At 43.3% G+C, this 20,325-nt stretch overlaps 1 protein-coding gene across 1 annotated transcript in view; it reads left to right on the plus strand.

Moving 5' to 3' along the window:
* The first annotated feature begins 14,117 nt into the window (after nt 1–14,117).
* The window catches only part of BORCS5 (BLOC-1 related complex subunit 5), a 116,459-nt gene continuing 110,251 nt past the window's right edge, over nt 14,118–20,325 (plus strand). Inside the window, exons 1-2 of the mRNA XM_005290081.3 lie at nt 14,118–14,583; nt 16,485–16,628. Coding sequence (XP_005290138.1) covers nt 14,526–14,583; nt 16,485–16,628 — 202 coding nt within the window. The 5' untranslated portion in view covers nt 14,118–14,525. The remainder of the gene's footprint in view (nt 14,584–16,484; nt 16,629–20,325) is intronic.

Here is a 20,325-nt window from a genome sequence, read left to right on the forward strand (position 1 = left end):
ATCTCCCTAACATCCTCAGCCGTGAAGACTGAAGCAAAGAATTCATTTAGTTTCTCCACAACGACTTTATTGTCTTTAAGCGCTCCTTTTGTATCTCAATCATCGAGGGGGCCCCACTGGTTGTTTAGCAGGCTTCTTGCTTCTGATGTACTTAAAAAACATTTTATTACCTTTGGAGTTTTTGGCTAGCCGTTCTTCAAACTCCTCTTTGGCTTTTCTTATTACATTTTTACTCTTAATTTGGCAGTGTTTATGCTCCTTTCTATTTACCTCGCTAGGATTTGACTTCCACTTTTTAAAGGAAGTCTTTTTATCTCTCACTGCTTTTTTTACATGGTTGTTAAGCCACAGTGGCTCTTTTTTAGTTCTTTTACTGTGTTTCTTAATTTGGGGTATACATTTAAGTTGGGCCTCTATTATGGTGTCTTTAAAGAGCGCCCATGCAGCTTGCAGGGATTTCACTTTAGTCACTGTACCTTTTAATTTCTGTTTAACTAACCCCCTCATTTTTGCATAGTTTCCCTTTTTGAAATTAAATGCTCCAGTGTTGGCTGTTGAGTTGTTCTTCCCACCACAGGGATGTTAAATGTTATTATATTATGGTCACTATTTCCAAGCGGTCCTGTTATAGTTACCTCTTGTACCAGCTCCTGCACGCCACTCAGGACTAAATCTAGAGTTGCCACTCCCCTTGTGGGTTCCTGTACCAGCTGCTCCAAGAAGCAGTCATTTAAAGTATAGAGAAATTTTGTCTGCATTTCGTCCTGAGGTGATATGTTCCCAGTCAATATGTGGATAATTGAAATCCCCCACTATTATTGAGTTCTTAATTTTGATAGTCTCTCTAATTTCCCTTAGCATTTCATCATCACTATAACTGTCCTGGTCAGGTGGTCGATAATAGATCCCTAATGTTATATTCTTATTAGAGCATGAAATTACTATCCATAGAGATTCTATAGAACATGTGGATTCACTTAAGATTTTTACTTCATTTGATTCTACATTTTCTTTCACATATAGTGCCACTCCCCCCCGCACGACCTGTTCTGTCCTTCCGATATATTTTGTATCCCGGAATGATTGTGTTCCATTGATTGTCCTCAGTCCACCAGGTTTCTGTGATACCTGTTATATCAATACCCTCCTTTATCCTGAGGCACTCTAGTTCACTCATCTTATTATTTAGACTTCTAGCATTTGTGTACAAGAACTTTAAAAACTTGTCACTGTTTATTTGTCTGCCCTTTTCTGATGTGTCCGATTCTTTATGTGAATGTTTTTCGTCTGATCTGGCCCTTACATTATCCTCTTCCATCCTCTGCTCCTGACTAGAACCTAGAGAATCTCTATCAATAGACTCTCCTCTAAGAGAAGTCTCTGTCCGATCCACATGCTCCTCTGCAGCAGTCGACTTTCCCCCATCTCCTAGTTTAAAAACTGCTCTGCAACCTTTTTAATGTTAAGTGCCAGCAGTCTGGTTCCACTTTGGTTTAGGTGGAGCCCATCCTTCCTGTATAGGCTCCCCCATCCCAAAAGTTTCCCCAATTCCTAATGAATCTAAACCCCTCCTCTCTACACCATCGTTTCATCCACGCATTGAGACTCTGAAGCTCTGCCTGCCTACCTGGCCCTGCGTGTGGAACTGGGAGCATTTCTGAGAATGCCACCATAGAGGTCCTGGATTTCAGTCTCTTCCCTAGGAGCCTAAATTTGGCCTCCAGGACGTCTCTCCTACCCTTCCCTATGTCATTGGTACCTACATGTACCACGACCACCGGCTCCTCCCCAGCACTACACATAAGTCTGTCTAGATGCCTCGAGAGATCCGCAACCTTCGCACCAGGCAGGCAAGTCACCATACGGTTCTCCCAGTCATCACAAACCCAGCTATCTATGTTTCTAATGATCAAATCTCCCATTACTAACACCTGTCTTTTCCTAGTGACTGGAGTTCCCTCCCCCGGAGAGGTAATCTCAGTGCGAGAGGATACCCCAACACCATCTGGAAGGAGGGTCCCAACTATGGGAAGGTTTCCCTCTGTTCCTGTTAACTGCTCTGCTTCCCTGGGCCTTTCATCCTCCTCAACAGCACAGGGGCTGTCTGACCGGAGGTGGGACAATACTACAGTGTCTCGGAAAGCCTCATCAACATACCTCTCTGCCTCCCTTAGCTCCTCCAGTTCTGCCACCCTGGCCTCCAAAGCCCGTACGCAGTCCCTGAGGGCCAGGAGCTCCTTGCACCGAATGCACACATACGCCACCTGCCCACAGGGCAGGTAATCATACATTAGGGTTACCATTCGTCCGGATTCCCCCGGACATGTCCGGATTTTTGAACTAAAAATAGCGTCCGGGGGGAATTTGTTAATGTCCGGACTTCCCTCCCTCCCGCCCCATGCAGCGCACTCGCGGCTAACAGGGCAGCCGAATGGTACCACTTACATGGGGCTCCGACAGCGAGAGAGAGTCCCTCCTCCACTTCCCCCTCCTCCCCGTGCAACATAGCTCACTCACTCACTCACTCACTCACTCCCTGCATTCGCCTCCGGCAATCTGGAGCTCCTCCCCCGCTGCTGGCCAGCGTGCGGGGAGAACGGCTCAGACTCAGCAAGCTCCCAGAGAGACTTTAGGCGAACCGAAGGCCAACGACAAGGGAGCCAGGGGGTCGGAGAAGGGGCAGGGAGGTTCTGGAGGGGGCAGTCAAGGGGGGGGGGTCGGGAGTTCGGGGGGGGGCTTTCTGGGAGGTGTGGATAAGGTTTTGGGCAGTCAGGGTACAGGTAGGGGGTACGGTCCTGGGGGGCAGTTTTGGGGGGGGTTAGGAGGGGGCAGTTAGGGGACAAGGAACAGGGAGGCTTGGCTCTCTTAATGGCTCTCCATGCGTCTCTGGACCCTCTCAGCTGTCGGGCTTGGACGGAAACATTGCCTGAGGGTAGTGAGAGAATGGGTTATCGGTGAGGTGGGGGTGGGCATGAGCCCGGTCAATAGGGGCAACCCCTACCAAGATCTGAGCCTTTTCTCACACGCCCATTAGAGCTCGACATTATGCTGTTTGGGACCCCTCTTTGAGGAAAGCCTCTGGATTGCAAGTCCAACCGCTACCTCCTCGTGGTGAGAGTCGGTAACTGGCTTGGATAGCCAGGCGGATTGCGGAGGACGAACCCACATCCCACATTCAGTGGGGTGTGGGACGGGGTTGGGCAGCCCCATATGGTGCCACATGGATGCCCCCCTGGTAAGGGTAGCCTCCCCCAGGTACGGGTTGACTCCCCCTGGTAAGGGTAAGTTTCCCCCAGGTACGGGTTAGTTTCCCCCTGGAAAGGGTTAGTTTCCCCCTGAGAAGGGTAAATCTTTTAGCTATGGAAAAAAGTAATTTATATTTTTATACCGGATTGGCGCTGGACCGGGTTAATAACGCCCCCGCTGTTGGCTTTGATGCCCCGTCCGACAGTGTTAAATATATTAGGGGTGTGATCAGGGTCGCTGGACCAATGGATAAAATGGTGTGGACTATAATGAAGTCTCATGAGAATGAGAGTGAGAATCAAGTCCTCCCAGTGGAGCATGGAGAGGAGGTAGAGGAGAATGTTTGTGATGATCGTGGTGAGGAGATTTTATCTATCTTACCGATGGTTTTTACAAGGGACACTTTTAATGATTTAACTATGGACAGTTTTAATCCAGATTTTAAGTATTTAAGTACATTTGATGATCCATATGTTAGGGAATCGGGATATCTTAATGCTCATTTAGTTAATGGGTCTAGTTTATTAAATAGTTTTAGACCAAGTACTGATTTTAATAGGGATCGTAATAAGGATCTTAACAGTACTGGTAGTAATATAAATATATTAGAAAGTAGTTCGTGGAAGGATGGGGTTTTTTATTTAGAGTATCCCGTTGATAGTTTTAATTGTCCAATATGTCCCCAGATATTACCAACATTTGGTAAATGGGCCAAACACATTAATGTGGTTCATAAAAGTAAAGCCATACGAGTTGTATGTAGTAAATGTGGAAAATCTTCTCAATATCGTAATATAGCTTGCCACTACCCCAAGTGCATACCCAAGAAGGTGGATACCCCAATGAAGAGCCATACGTGCTCGGTCTGTGGGCTTGGTTTTCATACTAGATCTGGATTGAGCCAACACTGTAGACATAGACACCCTGCTGTGAGGAATGAGCAAAGAAAAGAAGATATGGCTGCTAAAAGTAAGATCAAAGAGGGATCGACTAGATCTCGTATATGGACTAAAGATGAGGTTGCGCAGCTTATACAGTTGGAAAGGAAATATATTGGGAAAAGGAATATAAATAAATGTATTGAGAGCGAGATGAGGACCAAAACGAATAAACAAATATCAGATAAAAGACGAGAATTAGCAAAGAAGAAGTTAGTGGTAACAGGAGATAGGGAGGAAGTGACTGAGGTAGAGGACATTAGAGTAAATATATTAGAAATTCCGCCCCCAAGAGAGAGGATTTTCCCACTAAAAGGACATCCAGAAGTGGATTTAGTGGAGAAAATATGTAAACGGGGAAAACAAAGTAGGGAGGGAAGAGAAATAATAAATAGTTTAGGGGAAATTGAAGGATTATTAAAGGAGGATTTAACAAAAGCTCTCGGATGGGCAATGTTGGAAAAATTATGTTATTCATTAGTAGAGGGACAGGACCCTAGAAATGAAAGTCAAATAGAGTTGAGGAATAAAGGAAAAGGGAAGATTAGAAAGGAGGGGAGAAGGAAGCAATTTAATGCAATTAGGAGATATGCTACAAAGAAAGCTAAGTATAAATTCTATCAACAATTATTTGATAAGGATAGAAGAAGATTGACTCGCATTATAATGGGAGAGCCAGATAAGGCTAAGTGTGCTATCCCTATGAAAGAAATTGAGGAATACTATGTAAATATTTTGGGAACAATTGGACATGGTAATATGATAGGGTGGCCATCATCCACAGAGAATGCGGATAATGATATATTAATGAGTCCGATCTCTGTGGATGAGATTAGAATAGCTTTAACAGAAATAAGAAAAGATAGTGCTCCTGGCCCAGATAAAGTAAAAGTGAGCAATTTGTGGGATATTTTTAATTTAGACTCCTTAATACTTACAAAAATTTTTAATATATGGTTTCTAAATAGACAGGTACCAGATGAATTTAAGAAAAATAGAACGATTTTAATACCAAAGACACAAGATGAGGAGGAAATGAAGAAGTTAACATCTTGGAGACCATTGACAATTGGGTCAGTTTGGATTAGAATCTATACCAAAATATTAGCAAAAAGACTGGTGGAAACAGTTAAGATATGTAGTAGACAAAAAGGGTTTATATCCGCCCCTGGGTGTGAGGAAAATATTGCTATATTAGATAATTTGATTAAAGGGGCTAAACGAAATGGGAATGAAATTGCAATAGTGTTCGTAGATTTGGCTAAAGCATTTGATTCTGTGGGACACGGACATATAATAGCCGGGTTGAGAAGATTTGGTATAGATGAACATTTTATAGATATTATTAGGGACCTTTATGATAATTGCACAACTAGGGTATGGGTGGGTGATGAAGCTACTGAGTCTATTTTAATTAGGAGGGGGGTCAAGCAGGGTGACCCGTTGTCCCCAATTTTGTTTAATATTGCTATGGATCCCCTTTTAACTAGATTAGAAGTAGAAGGAAGTGGTTTTTATGTTAAGGGTAATAGTGTCACGTCATTGGCTTTTGCCGATGATGTGGCAATTTTAAGTAGCTCATATAAAGGAATGATCAAAAATTTGGGTATCTTAGAGGAGTTTTGTAAAAATACTAATCTCTCTGTTAATGTGAAGAAAACGAAAGGCTTTCATATTTTAACTAAACATAAAACCTATGTAGTTAATCCTAAGGATAATTGGCAGATAGGGTCAGAGAAGATTGAATATGTTCAACCAGGGGATTTTGAAAAATATTTAGGGGCTAGAATAGATCCCTGGATAGGTGTAGGGGGACCGGTACTTAAAGAAAAATTGAAAGATTGGAGTGAGAATTTAATTAAGGCCCCATTAAAACCGGCCCAAAAAATATTAATTTTACAGACATACATCTTACCGAAGCTATTTTATAATCTTCTTTTAATAGAACCCCCTTTTAATCTTTTAGATGATCTTGATGTGTTAGTTAGAAAAATAGTTAAAGAGATTTTACATTTACCTCAGTGTACCACAGATGGGATATTTTATTCTAGAGGTAGGGATGGTGGTTTAGCTCTCACTAAGTTTAGTGTGCAAATCCCAAATATGTTAATTCGTAAATGGAGGAGACATATTGTCTCGAGAGATGATTGGATGGACCTATCTTATCTATATGCAGGAGAAAATCTTGTGGATAAAATATTGTCATTTAGTGCAGTAACATCTCATCCCAAGAAATGGAGGGAAGAGGAATTTTTAAGATGGTCGGAACTGAGATGTCAGGGAATAGGGATAAAATATTTTAAAAATGATTTAATTAGTAATTCGATTTTTAGAAACTCTAGTAAAGTTAAATCGTCAGCGTATATCGCAGCATTGCAGCTTAGGGCAAATATTTATCCTACTAGGGAGACATTAGCAAGAGGAAGAGGAGGTGTGAATGCTCTTTGTAGATGGTGCGGTAAAGTGCGGGAGACTGTTCCCCATATCTCAGGACAATGTTATAAGACTAAGAATGCTAGGATAAAAAGGCATAATAGAGTAGTGTCTGCAGTTGTGGATAAGGTTGGTAAATTAGGGTGGAAGGCAATGATAGAGCCCCATTTGAGAAATAGTAAGGGTGAGTTAAGAAAGCCGGATATTATATTTATAAAAGGAGATACAGCAGTGGTGGTTGATGTTACAGTGCGATGGGAGGATAATGCCGGAAGTTTGGAACAAGCCCACAGTGAGAAGGTGGCTTATTATCTTGAGTTAGAGGAAGAAATTAAAAACTTAACGGGAGGTAAAAATATCCACTTCTTTGGTTTTGTGCTTGGGGCGCGTGGCAAGTGGAGTGAAGGTAATAATGATTTGTTACAATTATTGGGAATGGACAGAAGTAAAAATTTTAAGGAGAGTATATGTAGACTTGTTTTATATTCCACTATTGGTATGATGGCTATATTCAGTGACAGGTAAAGATCCCGGAGTTTCCATTCCGTGTATCTTGCCAAAACTAAATTTTAGCTATTTTGGTTTCCATGCTCTAAATTTTCAAATTATTAATATTGTTTTGAACATTAACATATTTAGTGTTATTTAATATCTGCCCTTCAATAGAATGGTTTTAACTATATAATAAATACTTATTAATGGATGAAATTCCAATTTAAATCATTAGTTTATTTATTTATTTTAACTACTGGATGTGGATGCGGACTGGCCGCGTATAGTAACCAGGAAAGGGCAGGTAGTCACGCCTGTACATAAATAGGGGGTGAAGTCTTGGGGGGGCAGTTAGGGGCAGGGGTCCCAGGAGGGGGCAGTCAGGGGACAAGGAGCAGGGGGGAGGGTTGGGGGTTCTGAGGGGGGTGGGAAGTGGGTGGGGCAGGGGCGGGGCTAGGGCAGGACAGGGGCGGGGCTCCTCCCATCCTCTTTTTTGCTTGCTGAAATATGGTAACCCTATCATACATGCTGCACTCAACGCAATAAACTGGATAGCCCCCACTCTGCTGCTGGGCTTCTGCCTGCATAGTCTCCTAGTTAATGAAAGGGTTTTGTTTAAATCAAGAAGTTTTGAATGTAGTTTAGTTTATAGTTTTAAAGAAAACAGCAAGGGGCTCTTGCCCCCTTCCCAACTCCCTTGCGAAACTCCCTGTTAGCAGCCCCTGGTCGCTTGTGCACTGCTTTATAAAGCCCTGGCCTGCTTGATAGCCCTGCCCACTGACTAAGGCTCAGCCAATTAACAGAGGTGTCTAGCTTTCAAACCTTCCTTTGAAGCTCACAGCTTCCAACTGGCAGCGACAGCACATGGTCATTCAAACAACCAAACAAACAGATGGACAAACACAAGCTCAGCACACAGCGAGTAACCCCCAAACACAAACAAACACACACTACAGACAGTCACTTACCCCAAGGGTGCTGTATTTGCTTCTCCTTCACCTGGAGAATTCCCTTGCGAAACTCCCTGTTTGCAATAGGGTACTGCTGAGGCAGAAATGTCTAGCTATTTGTTAATAAAAATCCTGATGAAGAACTAAAAATTGGCCAGTCTTCTTAAGCAACGTTGCTCCTATGAAATAAAACAATTAATAGAATCATAGACTTTAAGGTCAGAAGGGACCATTATGATCGTCTAGTCTGACCTCCTGCCTTCTTCCTGTTCTACTCCTCTCATGCTACTGCTCTGCTACCTACCCCAATAAAGGAGAACTAACAACTTAAAATGCCTTGTTCAAAAATTTTAAGTAACACTTAACTTTCAAACGCCTGAACAGCAAATGTAACTTTTCTTGTCTGCATAGTAAACACTGGCATTTTTATCTGGTTGAATAATCAAAGTGGTGCTTTCCATGCCTTCTTGGTTTCAAAGATTTGAACTGCTTCCTGAAGGTCCACAGTCTGGGCCAGCTCATGCTCTATTGAGATGGTTGCAAGGCCCGACCAGCCTCTCCTGTGTCATTGTGGAGTGTAGATGTGTTTTTATTAACTTCAGCTTGGAGACAGTGTGTTCTCCACTGGCAACTGTTACAGGAAGTGTTAGAAGTATGCGCAGAGCAACAAAAGCATTTGGAAAGAGGGTGGTCATCTTATTTGTGCACATATATTCCAGAACAGCCTTTGGAGTTGATCCTGCTGAAATGTATCTTGAAAGGGCTTTCAGTTCATCACCTAAATCACTCACATCAATATCATGCATGTCATCATGTGTTAACACTGTCTCTAGTGCCCTGCATTGCTGGTGTAGGTCTTCTTCAGGTATAATTAAGAGTTTTGGAATATCATACAACATCCCAAATATACTGCTGTGTTCCTTAAGCTGCATGAAATGTTCTTCAACTGACTGTATTGCACAATCTAGCACCTGGTTAAAGAATTCAACTTTGAATTGTTGTTTGGGGTCTTTTATGGGATTATCCCATGCCTCATAATCAAAATGTCTTCTTTGGTGACTCTTGAATGGGTGGGAAAATAGCATCAGTGTGAAGTTCCTCTGCCAACTTCTGTGCACTCTTCAGAACATTTTGAAATCCCTCATCTGACCTGTAAGACTGGAAGTATGACTTTGCTTTGTCCAGTTGTTCCATTGCTCCAGATATATCAAGGTCAACACCTTGGAGTCTCTTGCTTACAACATTTATTTCAAACAGTATGTCTTGCCACAACACTAAGCCACACAGAAATTTGAAGTTATGTATGTTTCTGGTGATTCCATTTCCCTCTGCCACTGTTCTCCCGTGAACAGTTCCTGTCATAGCATTATCCTCCATAATGGCAACTTTGGCATCATCTATCTTCCCAATTTGGTGTTTGATAGGCTTTATTGCCTCCACTCGACTTTCCTGTCATGTGGCACTCAGTGGTTTCAGTGTCAGAGAAGATGTTCCCAGATGTTGCTTCAAAATTTGCCATAGATGAGTTGATGCAGAGAAAAATACATAGATGCTTTGAATTACATTAAAAAATTCAGCAGCCTCACTAGAAGCTAATGCTGCATCACTGAGCACCAAGTTCAATGAATGAGAACTGCACGGGACAAAAAAAGCTTGAGGGTTTAACTCTCAGATCAATGTCTGCACTCCTCTGTTCTTTCCTCTCATGTTGGCACCATTATCGTAGCCCTGACCTCTCATGTCAGCTATCGCAATTCCTGTATCTTCCAGCTTTTTAAGAAGCACATTTGTCATACCAGCTCCTGTAGTATCATCAACGTCAATAAATTCTAGAAAATGCTCTCTGACAGTCACCATTGCAGAGACATTTTCACCTGGTTCTGTTGTTGTTACAAAACGCACCATTAAAGTCATTTATTCCGTATGGTTGATGTCAGGTGTGCAGTCCAGAATAATAGAGTAATATCTTGCTGACTTCAGATCTGCCACAATCTTCTGTTTGACTTTTGCTGCCAGTAACTGTATGATCTCATTTTGAATTGTTTTTCCAGGGTAGTGGTGTGTGTGTACATTTCTTGGCTGGTGACTCTTCTTAGATGCTCCTGGAGTACAGCGTCAAACTCAGCCATCAGCTCCACAATGTTAAGGAAATTTACATTGTTTGGCACATACAGCTGATCTGAAGTGCCACGCTAGGTTTTGGGTAGCAAGCATTCTCACAATGGCAATGAGCCTTTTCAGAACATTTTGCCAGTAAAGGGACTCTGATGTAATCTTCTCTTGATGCTGATCATCTATGGTGGCCTTTAACCTTAGTCTCATCTCAAGCTCTTTCCACCTATGGAATGTTCTCTGGTGATTTACTGCCTTCTCATGGCATGCCAGATTTCTAGCCAGATTTTTCCAGTCCTTTGTTCCTGTAGAACCCAGTGTGGCTGGAACATTAGACTGGAAGAGTTTGCAATAAAAACAGTATGCAGCATTCTGGGATTTTGAGTACATAAGCCATGGCCTCTCCACTTTGTCACCATTGGGGATTTCACGCCAGTAATGTGTTGAATGGAAACTTCTATTTTTATTGTCTTTGGGGAACATGAAGTTTTTCACTTGCTGTGGCCCATGCAGTACAAGGAAGTCCCTCAGGCTACTGCTCAAGTGGGTCCACAGTCCTGGATCATCTAGACTTAAGGAACTAAACTCAGCAGCAGCTGTTTCTTGTGCCTCCACCACACTCTTTTCCGATCTACACTTTTCTTCAGGAATGTGCATGGTTACATCCATTTGAGATGGAGATACGGATGCTGAAGTAGCTGCCAGGTCACCTGCACTCTGACTAACTCTAAGATCAGGCATCTCCTCACCACTCACATCCTCACTGGGGCCGGAAGGCTCACCGTGAACATTTGTGTCTATATATCTCAGGAGAGCTCCTTCCTGCTTAGATAGAAAAGCTTCCTTTGCTTTCTTTCTTTCTTTTTCTGAATGCTGCCCCAGAGGGGCGTTTTCTTCTTTCACTCATGACTGCTGTTCTGTGCCAGCTCTAGTGGCTCTCAACACTCAATTGAAGGGGTCAAATAAATAGGCTGGTAGCAGGGCCTGAGTGAGGGAAGATATCAGCGTCTTAAGGGACTAACAGCCTCCTACTACTTCAGTTGACTGCCTGTTCTCCTCAAGTGGGTTCAGGGAAGCAGCAGGAAACAGGAAGCTCCCTGAGAAGCTGGTGTTAATCAGTCCAGGCTCCTGGGGGTGCTAGAGAGGTACATAAGAGGCTCCTCCTCCTCTCTCTCCCTGCAGCTCCTGCTGCTTTCTGTTATTCCCTCTCATCTTTTCTCCTGCCTGCATGTTATGTCTCTTGTGCCCTCCTTCCTCCAGCACAGCACTCCACCATCTCTGTGCATCTAGAGCAGAGAGAATCCATATGCACCAGCAGCAGACACAATTTTCTACACTCTGGGTCCTAGTGGCGCCCCCACACAGTCTGGCACCTGAGGCAGCCGCTTCAGTTTGCCTCATGGTAAGGCCAGCCCTGAAGAGTTGGTCTGTGTATATTATTTTGTGTTTATAGATAGTCCTGTTTTTCAAGTTTTATGAAGGGAATGTGTCCAGAGACACTGAGGGGGTTTTGCTGCTGTTTTAGTTGTGTTAGATACAAAACCAATAAACCTGAAACCTTCAAAGAGGATTTTTTTTCGTTTTGCTTACCCTAAGCCTCCTATGAACTTTCTATCTGGCTGTTATTATCTCAGCTCTGTCACAATGATAAATATGGAGTGCTGCTTCCTGCATGTTGAAGCTGATTAGTTATTTATCACAGAAAGATATTTCTTGTTTTTTAAGAGATGGGTGCTAAATTTCATAGTTTCAACAAAAATAATTAAAAATATAAAATCAGAAAAATAAGGTGATTTTCTATTTAGTTTTTTGTTATTAAGGTGTTCAGGATACACATTTAGGTTCTAATCCCATCATTGTGACCAATGATTTTAAAATAAGAAAAATGTTTGCAGGTGATTTCCCAAAAAACGTTTGTATACATTGAAAAATTAATAAATACAAATCACTGACAAATTGCACATGGATTAATGCTACTTTAGGGTTTTTTCCTGAAAAATCAGGTGGGCATATTCTTTGCTGTCTCAGAAATGGGACAATTTAAATGATGTTTGAATCACATTTAAAATGTTTCATTGAAACACACAAATAACAAAGGTTTCAGAGTAGCAGCCGTGTTAGTCTGTATCCGCAAAAAGAACAGGAGTACTTGTGGCACCTTAGAGACTAACAAATTTATTAATAAATTTGTTAGTCTCTAAGGTGCCACAAGTACTCCTGTTCTTTTTACAAATAACAAATTCATTATAAGGTGCTGATCACTTATGCATGTGTTTAACTTGACTAGTATTGATGGGACTGGTTAGGAGTTCAGTATGTGTTTCCAGGATTGGGGCATATGATGGAAGATTTAGGCTCTGATCCTGCAAACGCATACTCACATGTGTAAGTTTACTCATAGGAGTAACCCCACAGAGGCCTGTGGACTCAATCTCCAGATTAAATGAATCCAGAGTCTTCCCATATTTCGGAAACATTTCAAAATCTTCCTCTTTGATAAAGACTTCCCATATAACAAGAATGGCAGTCACAACACCAATACCCCTTACTACTCATCCCTCCTGAAACAGACCCCAAATGAACAAACAGACCACACAAACCAACAACTACCCTGCTCCCATGGAAAGTGTTTATACCCCTCAAAGGAAGATGCCATGAGGTCTAGCAGGGACTTTGCTATTGCTAATCTATTTCACATGGATGTGCTCAGTAAGGTGTAAGGTGGTGGGTGGGTGGCAGAATAAAATCCTTAGAGAGATCAGCTAGGTTAGATATTCGCTTAGGAGATAATGTTTGCACTTCACAGTCCAAGAGACACAGACAAGGTTTTCATCTTGGGGCCAAAAGACTAAACACATCAACACACTTGATCATAGTCTTTAATAGGCTGAGAAACTACTTACACTTGATCTTAGCTCCAAGGAGCCGAGAAGCATATACATAAATGTCTGCAGAATGCATATGCAGGGATAGCTCAGTGGTTTGAGCATTAGCCTGCTAGAGTTCAATCCTTGAGGGGGCCATTTAGGGATCTGGGGCAAAAATCTATCTGGGGATTGGTCCTCCTTTGAGCAGGGGGTTGGACTAGATGAAGTCCCTTCTAACCCTGATGTTTTATGAATAAATGTCTGCAGGATCAGCAGGGCTGGCTCTAGGCACCAGCTAAGGAAGCAGGTGCTTGGGGTGGCCAATGCAAAGGGGAGGCACTCTGTCTGCTATTGGGGTGGCATGTCTGGGTCTTCTGTGGGAATTTGGTGGCAGGTCCCTCAGTCCCTCTCTTCTCTTTGAGGTGCTGCTGAAGAGGAGGGGAGTGAAGGACCTGCTGCTGAAGAGTGGATTGGTGCAATTTAGGTGCTGCTGATTTAATTTTTAATTAATAATTTTAATTAATGGAGATATCCTATCTCCTAGAACTGGAAGGGACCTTGAAAGGTCATCAAGTCCAGCCCCCTGCCTTCACTAGCAGGACCAAGTAATGATTTTGTCCCAGATCCCTAAGTGGCCCGTCAAGGATTGAACTCACAACCCTGGGTTTAGCAGGCCAATGCTCAAACCACTGAGCTATCCCTTCCCCCCACCTTTTTTTTTTTTTTTTTCCCCACTTGGGAGGGCCGAAAACAGGGCCCAGGGATGTTCAATACTCCAGTATACTCTCGCTCCCCCACCCCTTTCCTTTCTCATTTTAGTTAGCAGTTTAAAAGGCTCCTTTATTTTCCTTTTCCAGTCTTCTCTCCTAACGCCTTCCCTTTTCTCTCTCAGTGCATGTGGCAGGCGAGATGCTTGTTATCACTATTTTCCTGCTCAAAAGCCCCTCACTCAAAAACAAACAAACAAACAAAACCCCAGCCGAGGGTAAGGATAATAATATCGCTGCTGTATGATATGAGGCAATGAAGCTGGCCCTTTAAAACTGAGCCACTGAGATCTCCCTCCTCCCATCTACTGCATGGGCGAGGCCTCCTCCTGACCCAGGAACAGAAACATCCTCTTAGCTGGCTGGCTGCTGGAGCCCGGAAGCCATCTCTCTGCAGCCTGCATACATTTATTCCCACACAGGCGGCACCAGCTGCAGCAGGAGGGAGTTGGGAGGCGCTTTCTGTTGGGTGTGGAGTCTAAGGGGCTGTGTATGCACTGCATCCCCTTCTCCCTAGTCAGCAGGCCCAGAGGGAGAGCCCTGTGGCTACAGCAGTTAAAGGCCCGCGGGCGGGGGGAGGCTGGCTTGCAGTGCAGTGGCAGGTGCTTGGTTTCCAGGGCAGGTTGCTGCCCTTGCTTCCCCCCGGGGAAAGGAGTGGGTGGGGGATTTCCAGCAGCGAAGAGGTCCTAGGGAGAATCCTCCAGCGCAGCACCAGCCACCATGGGAGCTGAGCAAAGTGCAGAAGCTGAGAACCGGCCAAATGATCTGAGCACTTCAGGTCGGTCTCTCTGTGTCCCCCCCTCACCGCCATCTCTCACCCCTCTGCTACCGTCATAACCCACCAGTCAGGGGGGGAGGGGGTGGCAGCAGCATGAGCTCTTGTGTGCAGTCTGGATTTCTGGGGTGAGTTGGGCAGTGCTGGTGGTTAGGAGTGGCAGGGATTTTTGTGTATTCATTGTGAATACGTGGCTGGATGATTGTATGTATTACTGAGCCCTACGTGTTTGCATGGTGTTTTACAGGAGACTAAAATGACAGCCCCTGCTTATACATGTCTCAGGGATGCAACAAATTGACAGCAAGGGGGACAAGACACAATTTCTATAGTAAGGGAAAATAGCATTTGATGGTGGAGCCTTATGGGTCTGTGTGCAGGTTTTTTCCCTGCAGAAAGCAGCTTGTATATGTTGCTCTAGTTCTTCCTCTTATTCCTGTTGTAGTGGGTGATTGTGAAGACGCGTCTGTGTATGGAAGGATCAGGATGATGAGAGCGTGGGTAACTTGTAGACAAGAGGTGGGAGACTGTTTGATCCCCAGGGGTGGCAAGGCAGAAGAATACTAAAATATTTGTTAGGGCTAAAATATGGGAAGAGAAGCAGAGATGTTGTTCAGAGTCTTGAAGGTGAGGATCAGCATTACATTCATGCTGCAAAAGATTAAATGAGTGGAGGGTCAGTGAAGAGGAAATTTTGTGGTCTGACCAGAGGGAGAGAAACATCTGTCTAACTTTATCCCTGCATGTTAGTAATCATATTGTGTATACTGGCAGATGTGTCTCAGGAGAGTGGGGGAATACTGCAGGCAACATGGCTACAGAGTGTCTTGTTTGCACACTTCATCTCTCTAGCTGTGTTGCATGCTAATCAGATGGCCATGGGAGGATGGAGGAGCTTTAGCCCCAGCCAAGATTCCTGGAGAGAGAGACTTCAGTAGAGTTTGTTTTATCTAATTTTCATCACAATGAGTAACAGCATTAATTTAAAACAAATAGCTGAAACACCATGTACATCCAGTTAACTGCAGAAAGTGACTGTAGCAGGAAATATTTTGAGGATTTTAAAAAGCCCTAAATGTACTGGGATAGTGTCGCCTTCAAAATCATGTGTTGTCAAAAATATCTTTACTTGTATTACTAATAAGCCCTTTAGATTATTAAAAATGAAAGAAATATAAAAATGCTGTATTTGCCTGTGTGTGTGTTTTATATGTACTTTTTTACATTTCTTTAGGGAGTGAACATTAACAAGTCAGTTTCACTTTTGTTCATGCCACTGTAAGATTCTTTAGGCTACAATATTTTGAGTTTCAAATGGTGCAGGGGATTGTTCACTTGTTTGAAACAAAGTCCTCAACTGTCTAGGGGGGGAAGAGCGGGGGCGCGGTATGTGTTAATGAAAATATTTGTTGTTCTTTGGCTTGTTTTTAATAACATTAAAATTTTGGGCCAAATTTAAGTTGATGGTAATGCTCTAAAATTTTAAGAAGTGTAGCATTTCTGGGTCTAAGTGAAGGTTTGAAATGGCCCACAGCAGTTACTTTCTGATAGCTCAATCTATTTTTAAGTAACAAATATTCTTTGTTCAGCATTAAAAAACCCTGGAATAATGCTGAATGTGATATAACCCAATATAAAAGTGTGTGTGTATGTGATCTATATCTATCAAACAGAACCTCTTATAACCAGGGAAAGTAGAAGAGCACAGTGAAGTCCATTTCACTTACCTGGGAGACATCTAGGTACTCCAGTGGTGGCTGCTACAGAAAACCTTATTATAGGCAGACTGCACACACCACAGTCATGCTTTCTTGGCAAAGGAGGAAGCAGATCAGTAGTGATAGTGTTAGCACTGTACCTCCTTTATTCATTTAAATGTTTGATTTACTTATTTTTCCCTACAGCATCTCCTTCTCCAGCCAAGCAACGAGCTAAAATGGATGATATTGTGGTGGTGGCTCCGGGAACACAGACCTCACGGAATGTAAGCAACGATCCTGATGTGATAAAATTGCAAGAGATTCCAACTTTCCAGCCCCTTTTGACAGGTAAGAGAGAATCTCTCTTCCCCCCCCCCCCCCCCCCCACTTCCTGGCACTTTTCACCCTTTGGAAACTCAATAGGGGACACAACCCCATCTCTGTCAGAGTCCAGGTTCCTGATGATCTAATCACTGCCCTTCTTTCCCCAATCTATGTTTTATGCCTTTCACCCATAAGCCCTACCCCGCTGGGCTATCCTGAGGAGTGGTGAGCAGGGGCAGTGGCGTAATGGGAATGGTGGAAGTTCTGCCTCTCCCAAAGGCCGTGGGCACGCTTCTGTGTTTACAAGAGATCTAGAGACCTGGTTTAGTTGTTAGTTTGCCCAGCCTGGTGTGGATATGTTAAAACTGTTTTGGACTTTTTGTTATTGGAGGCTATTGGAAAATAAAATGGGTAGAGAGAAAGAAAGTACCCTTTGGGGCCTATGGAATGTAATAGTGTCCCTTAGTATCAGTTCAAAACCTTTATTCCCACCACATCTTCTTCCTTCCCTTCACCCCATCCTTATTCTTTTGCTTGTTCTATTCCCCTTCTGAGCTGACTCTTCCTTTGTCCCTGCCGCTCAGTTGCTTTTCCGGTATTTTGTATGAAAGTGATACTCCACATCTCTCCTGTCTGAGTGTGTTGCTGATAGGAGCACCGTGTCTGTCTGTTACCTTGGAGTTGCCTGCATGCTATATAGCAGGGGTGGCCAAACCATGGCTTGCGAGCTCTTTTATAGTTAAAGTGCGACTTGTGGAGCCCCCCCCCCCCTCCCCCCCACCGACTCCTCTAATTTCCATCTACCAGCCAGGGCTGAAGCTCTGAGCCCCGGCAGGTGCCTCCAGCTGGGCTGAAGCCCCAAGCTCTGGCTCCTGAACTTCTGAAGATTGTCTTATGCGGGTCAGTAAGTTTGGCCACCCCGCTATAGAGATTGCGAGTGTCATAGACCAGTCTCTGAGTTTCGCGGTGCTGGGGTGCCTCTGAGCTGGGGAAGCCCCTCAGAGCTCTGTATGGTTATGCTTTGAGCTCTTAGGTGAGGCAAGTGGATGAATGCAACAGAAGTGACCTTGGAAGGATCCTTTCCAGCAAAAGGGAGGTAAGGAAGGGAAGCAGATGGGTGGAGGTGAGGGAAAGGGATAAGTGAGGACACTTCATTTGGATTGGTATTCCCAGGGGGAGAAAAGAGACCGCTGTGCTCCAAATAATCCATGTTTGTGACTTGCTTCAAAGCCTATCAGCACTGCTTCATAACTGGTGGCTACAATGTTGCTGAATGGTGAGAGAGAATGCCATCAAAGGGCTGAAGTGTTACCAGCTTGGTGCACTCTACCTGGGCCAGCCCAAGAATCCAGAGATGAGGAAATGGAACCTGGATCCCACATAAGGCCATGCAGAGAACTGAACACTAGATCACTGGTGACCAGACCCTTCCTCCCCTTTAAAAAAATATTATACAGTTGTTTGCTAGGAAGTCTTTAGCCATTTAATTGGTGCGACCATGTAGGTCATGCTGACATCTGTTAGCTCTTGGGCAGAGCTGCAAACTAGACTATATTGCACTGAATAAATAATTATATCCTGTCTTTGCAGCCCAAGTGTTGTATTTGTAAAACAAAATGTGTGTGATTCTGGCATTGAAATCACTGAAAGCAGCATGGCCTAGGATAGACCACTGGACTGGGACTTGGGAGACCTGGGTTCTATTTATGGTTCTGCCACTAGCCTGCAGGGTGACCTTGGGAAGTCGCTTCCCCTGGGTAAAATGGGGATAATGATACTGACCTCCTCTGCAATGCGCTTTGAGAACTACAGATGAAAAGTGCTATATAGGAACTAGGTATTACTACTAGGCATGCATCTGGGGAAATCTTGCTCTGTGTGTGTGGTTTACATGGAGGGAAGAACAGATTTGAAACCTAGCTCAAATCAGTGAAGAATAGGAAACTGGGAATTAATTTTTTTATTAAAATTCACTTTTATTAAATCTTAGAAAAATTTAAGAAATGCTTAATGTAGTCAGCCGATATCTCCTTTGCCATTTGCCTTACAGTTTGCTGACCTTGGTGCATTGTAGAAGTTATAATTCTACTTGGATGACTAGTCCTTGAACAACTTATCCCATATAACTGACATCCATCATAAGCTCTCTGTGCAAGCAAATCTTTACCTCTTCTTTTTTTTTTCCTTTAAAAACAAAAAAACAACCCACATATCTGTTGCAAGGAAAACATCTGGCCTCTCTTGAATGTTTTCTGGAGAACGCTGATAACCATTCAGTCTTTCAACATAAAAAATAAAATGAGGTGTATTTCTGTGAAATGTCTAGGGAGATTAATGTCCACTCCTCCCCTCCCCCATCTTCTTTAATTGCTAGTAAAATTTACATGGAAAACCAGGATTTCACTTATGTAAGAGCCGTGCTTCTGCTGCTTAATCCTCACCTGAAATCCTAATGTTCTATACTTGTGACTCCCATTAGTCTTTTGAGGAGAAGACTTTGATTTTGCACATTGCCAGTTATTATTTCAAGGGGGGAATGAGCAGCAAGCTCTAGTGGACTCTTAAGAGGCAGAGATCCTGTTTGCATACAAATACCCCTAGTAATAAATACAGGGAATTAAAATACAGAAAATGTGTTCTATTGTACAGTTAGCAGAGTGGTCTCTATGTAACATGCTTGTCAGTTTCTATCCCGAGGTGGCGGTAGCTCTCTACATTCTGTTGTGGAATCACTTCGCCATTTTCAAATATATTTTTGGGTTGTGACTTCTTTTAACACACCCAATTTACCCTCCACTCCCATTTAAAATCAGTTTCTGTTGCACCAGTTGATGAAATGTATGTACTAATTCTTTAAACTGGCAGAACCAAACTTCTTGTCTTCAGTAGGCATCCTCTGTGAGGAGAGCTGGAAATGGCTTCCTCAGGTACAAGACAATGCCCCTCTGAGGCAGTTAGAGGAATTGCAGCGGGGCTTGTTCCTGGGACCGAACATACTCTTCAGTGCTGCCAGCTGAGGGGGGAGGAAGTGGGACATGAACTTGCATCTCTGAAATGGTAATGCAGCATGTTGCCACTAGACTGCCTTGCTGACCCAGTATGTGGTGCACTCTCCATCTTCTGTTTGTGTGAATGTAGTGCTGGTGAAATATGATTCTCTCTTTGTATTCATGCTAGCACCTAAGAGCCCTAGTGGCAGACCAGGACCCCTCTGTGCTAGGTTCTGTACAAACACAGAACAAAAAGACAATCCCTGTGCCCAAGAGCAAAGATCTATTCGACAACCCAGGAGACTGAAGTCTTTAGAAGTTGTGTACACAGAATTTGTCCTTTAGCCATTGCCTGACCTGATCTTGCATGTGATTCTCACCTAAATGCTCACTGTGCTCCATGCTCAGTATGTAGCAAATGGAATTTTAATTAGGACCAAATACAGGCAACTCAAAGTGGCTGACATTTTCAGAGTTAGCTAACAGACCCCTAAGATTTCTCTTTTTCAGTTTTTCCATAAATGCCACTAAATACAAGTATAAAGGTCATTCCCTAAATTTTATGCCACTTTCAAAATCTAATGCAGATTCTGCAAACCCTTAACTCACATGATTGGTCCCAATCAAGTTAATGGAACTGATTAGTGTGGAATTAGTCATGGGATCTGCACCCCAAATTAGTGTGTTCACAAAAAGCTTGGTCAGCAGAGGCTGAAAGTCATTGCCATTTA

Source organism: Chrysemys picta, chromosome 1 (genome assembly GCF_011386835.1).
Source record: "Chrysemys picta bellii isolate R12L10 chromosome 1, ASM1138683v2, whole genome shotgun sequence".
NCBI lineage: Eukaryota > Metazoa > Chordata > Testudines > Emydidae > Chrysemys > Chrysemys picta.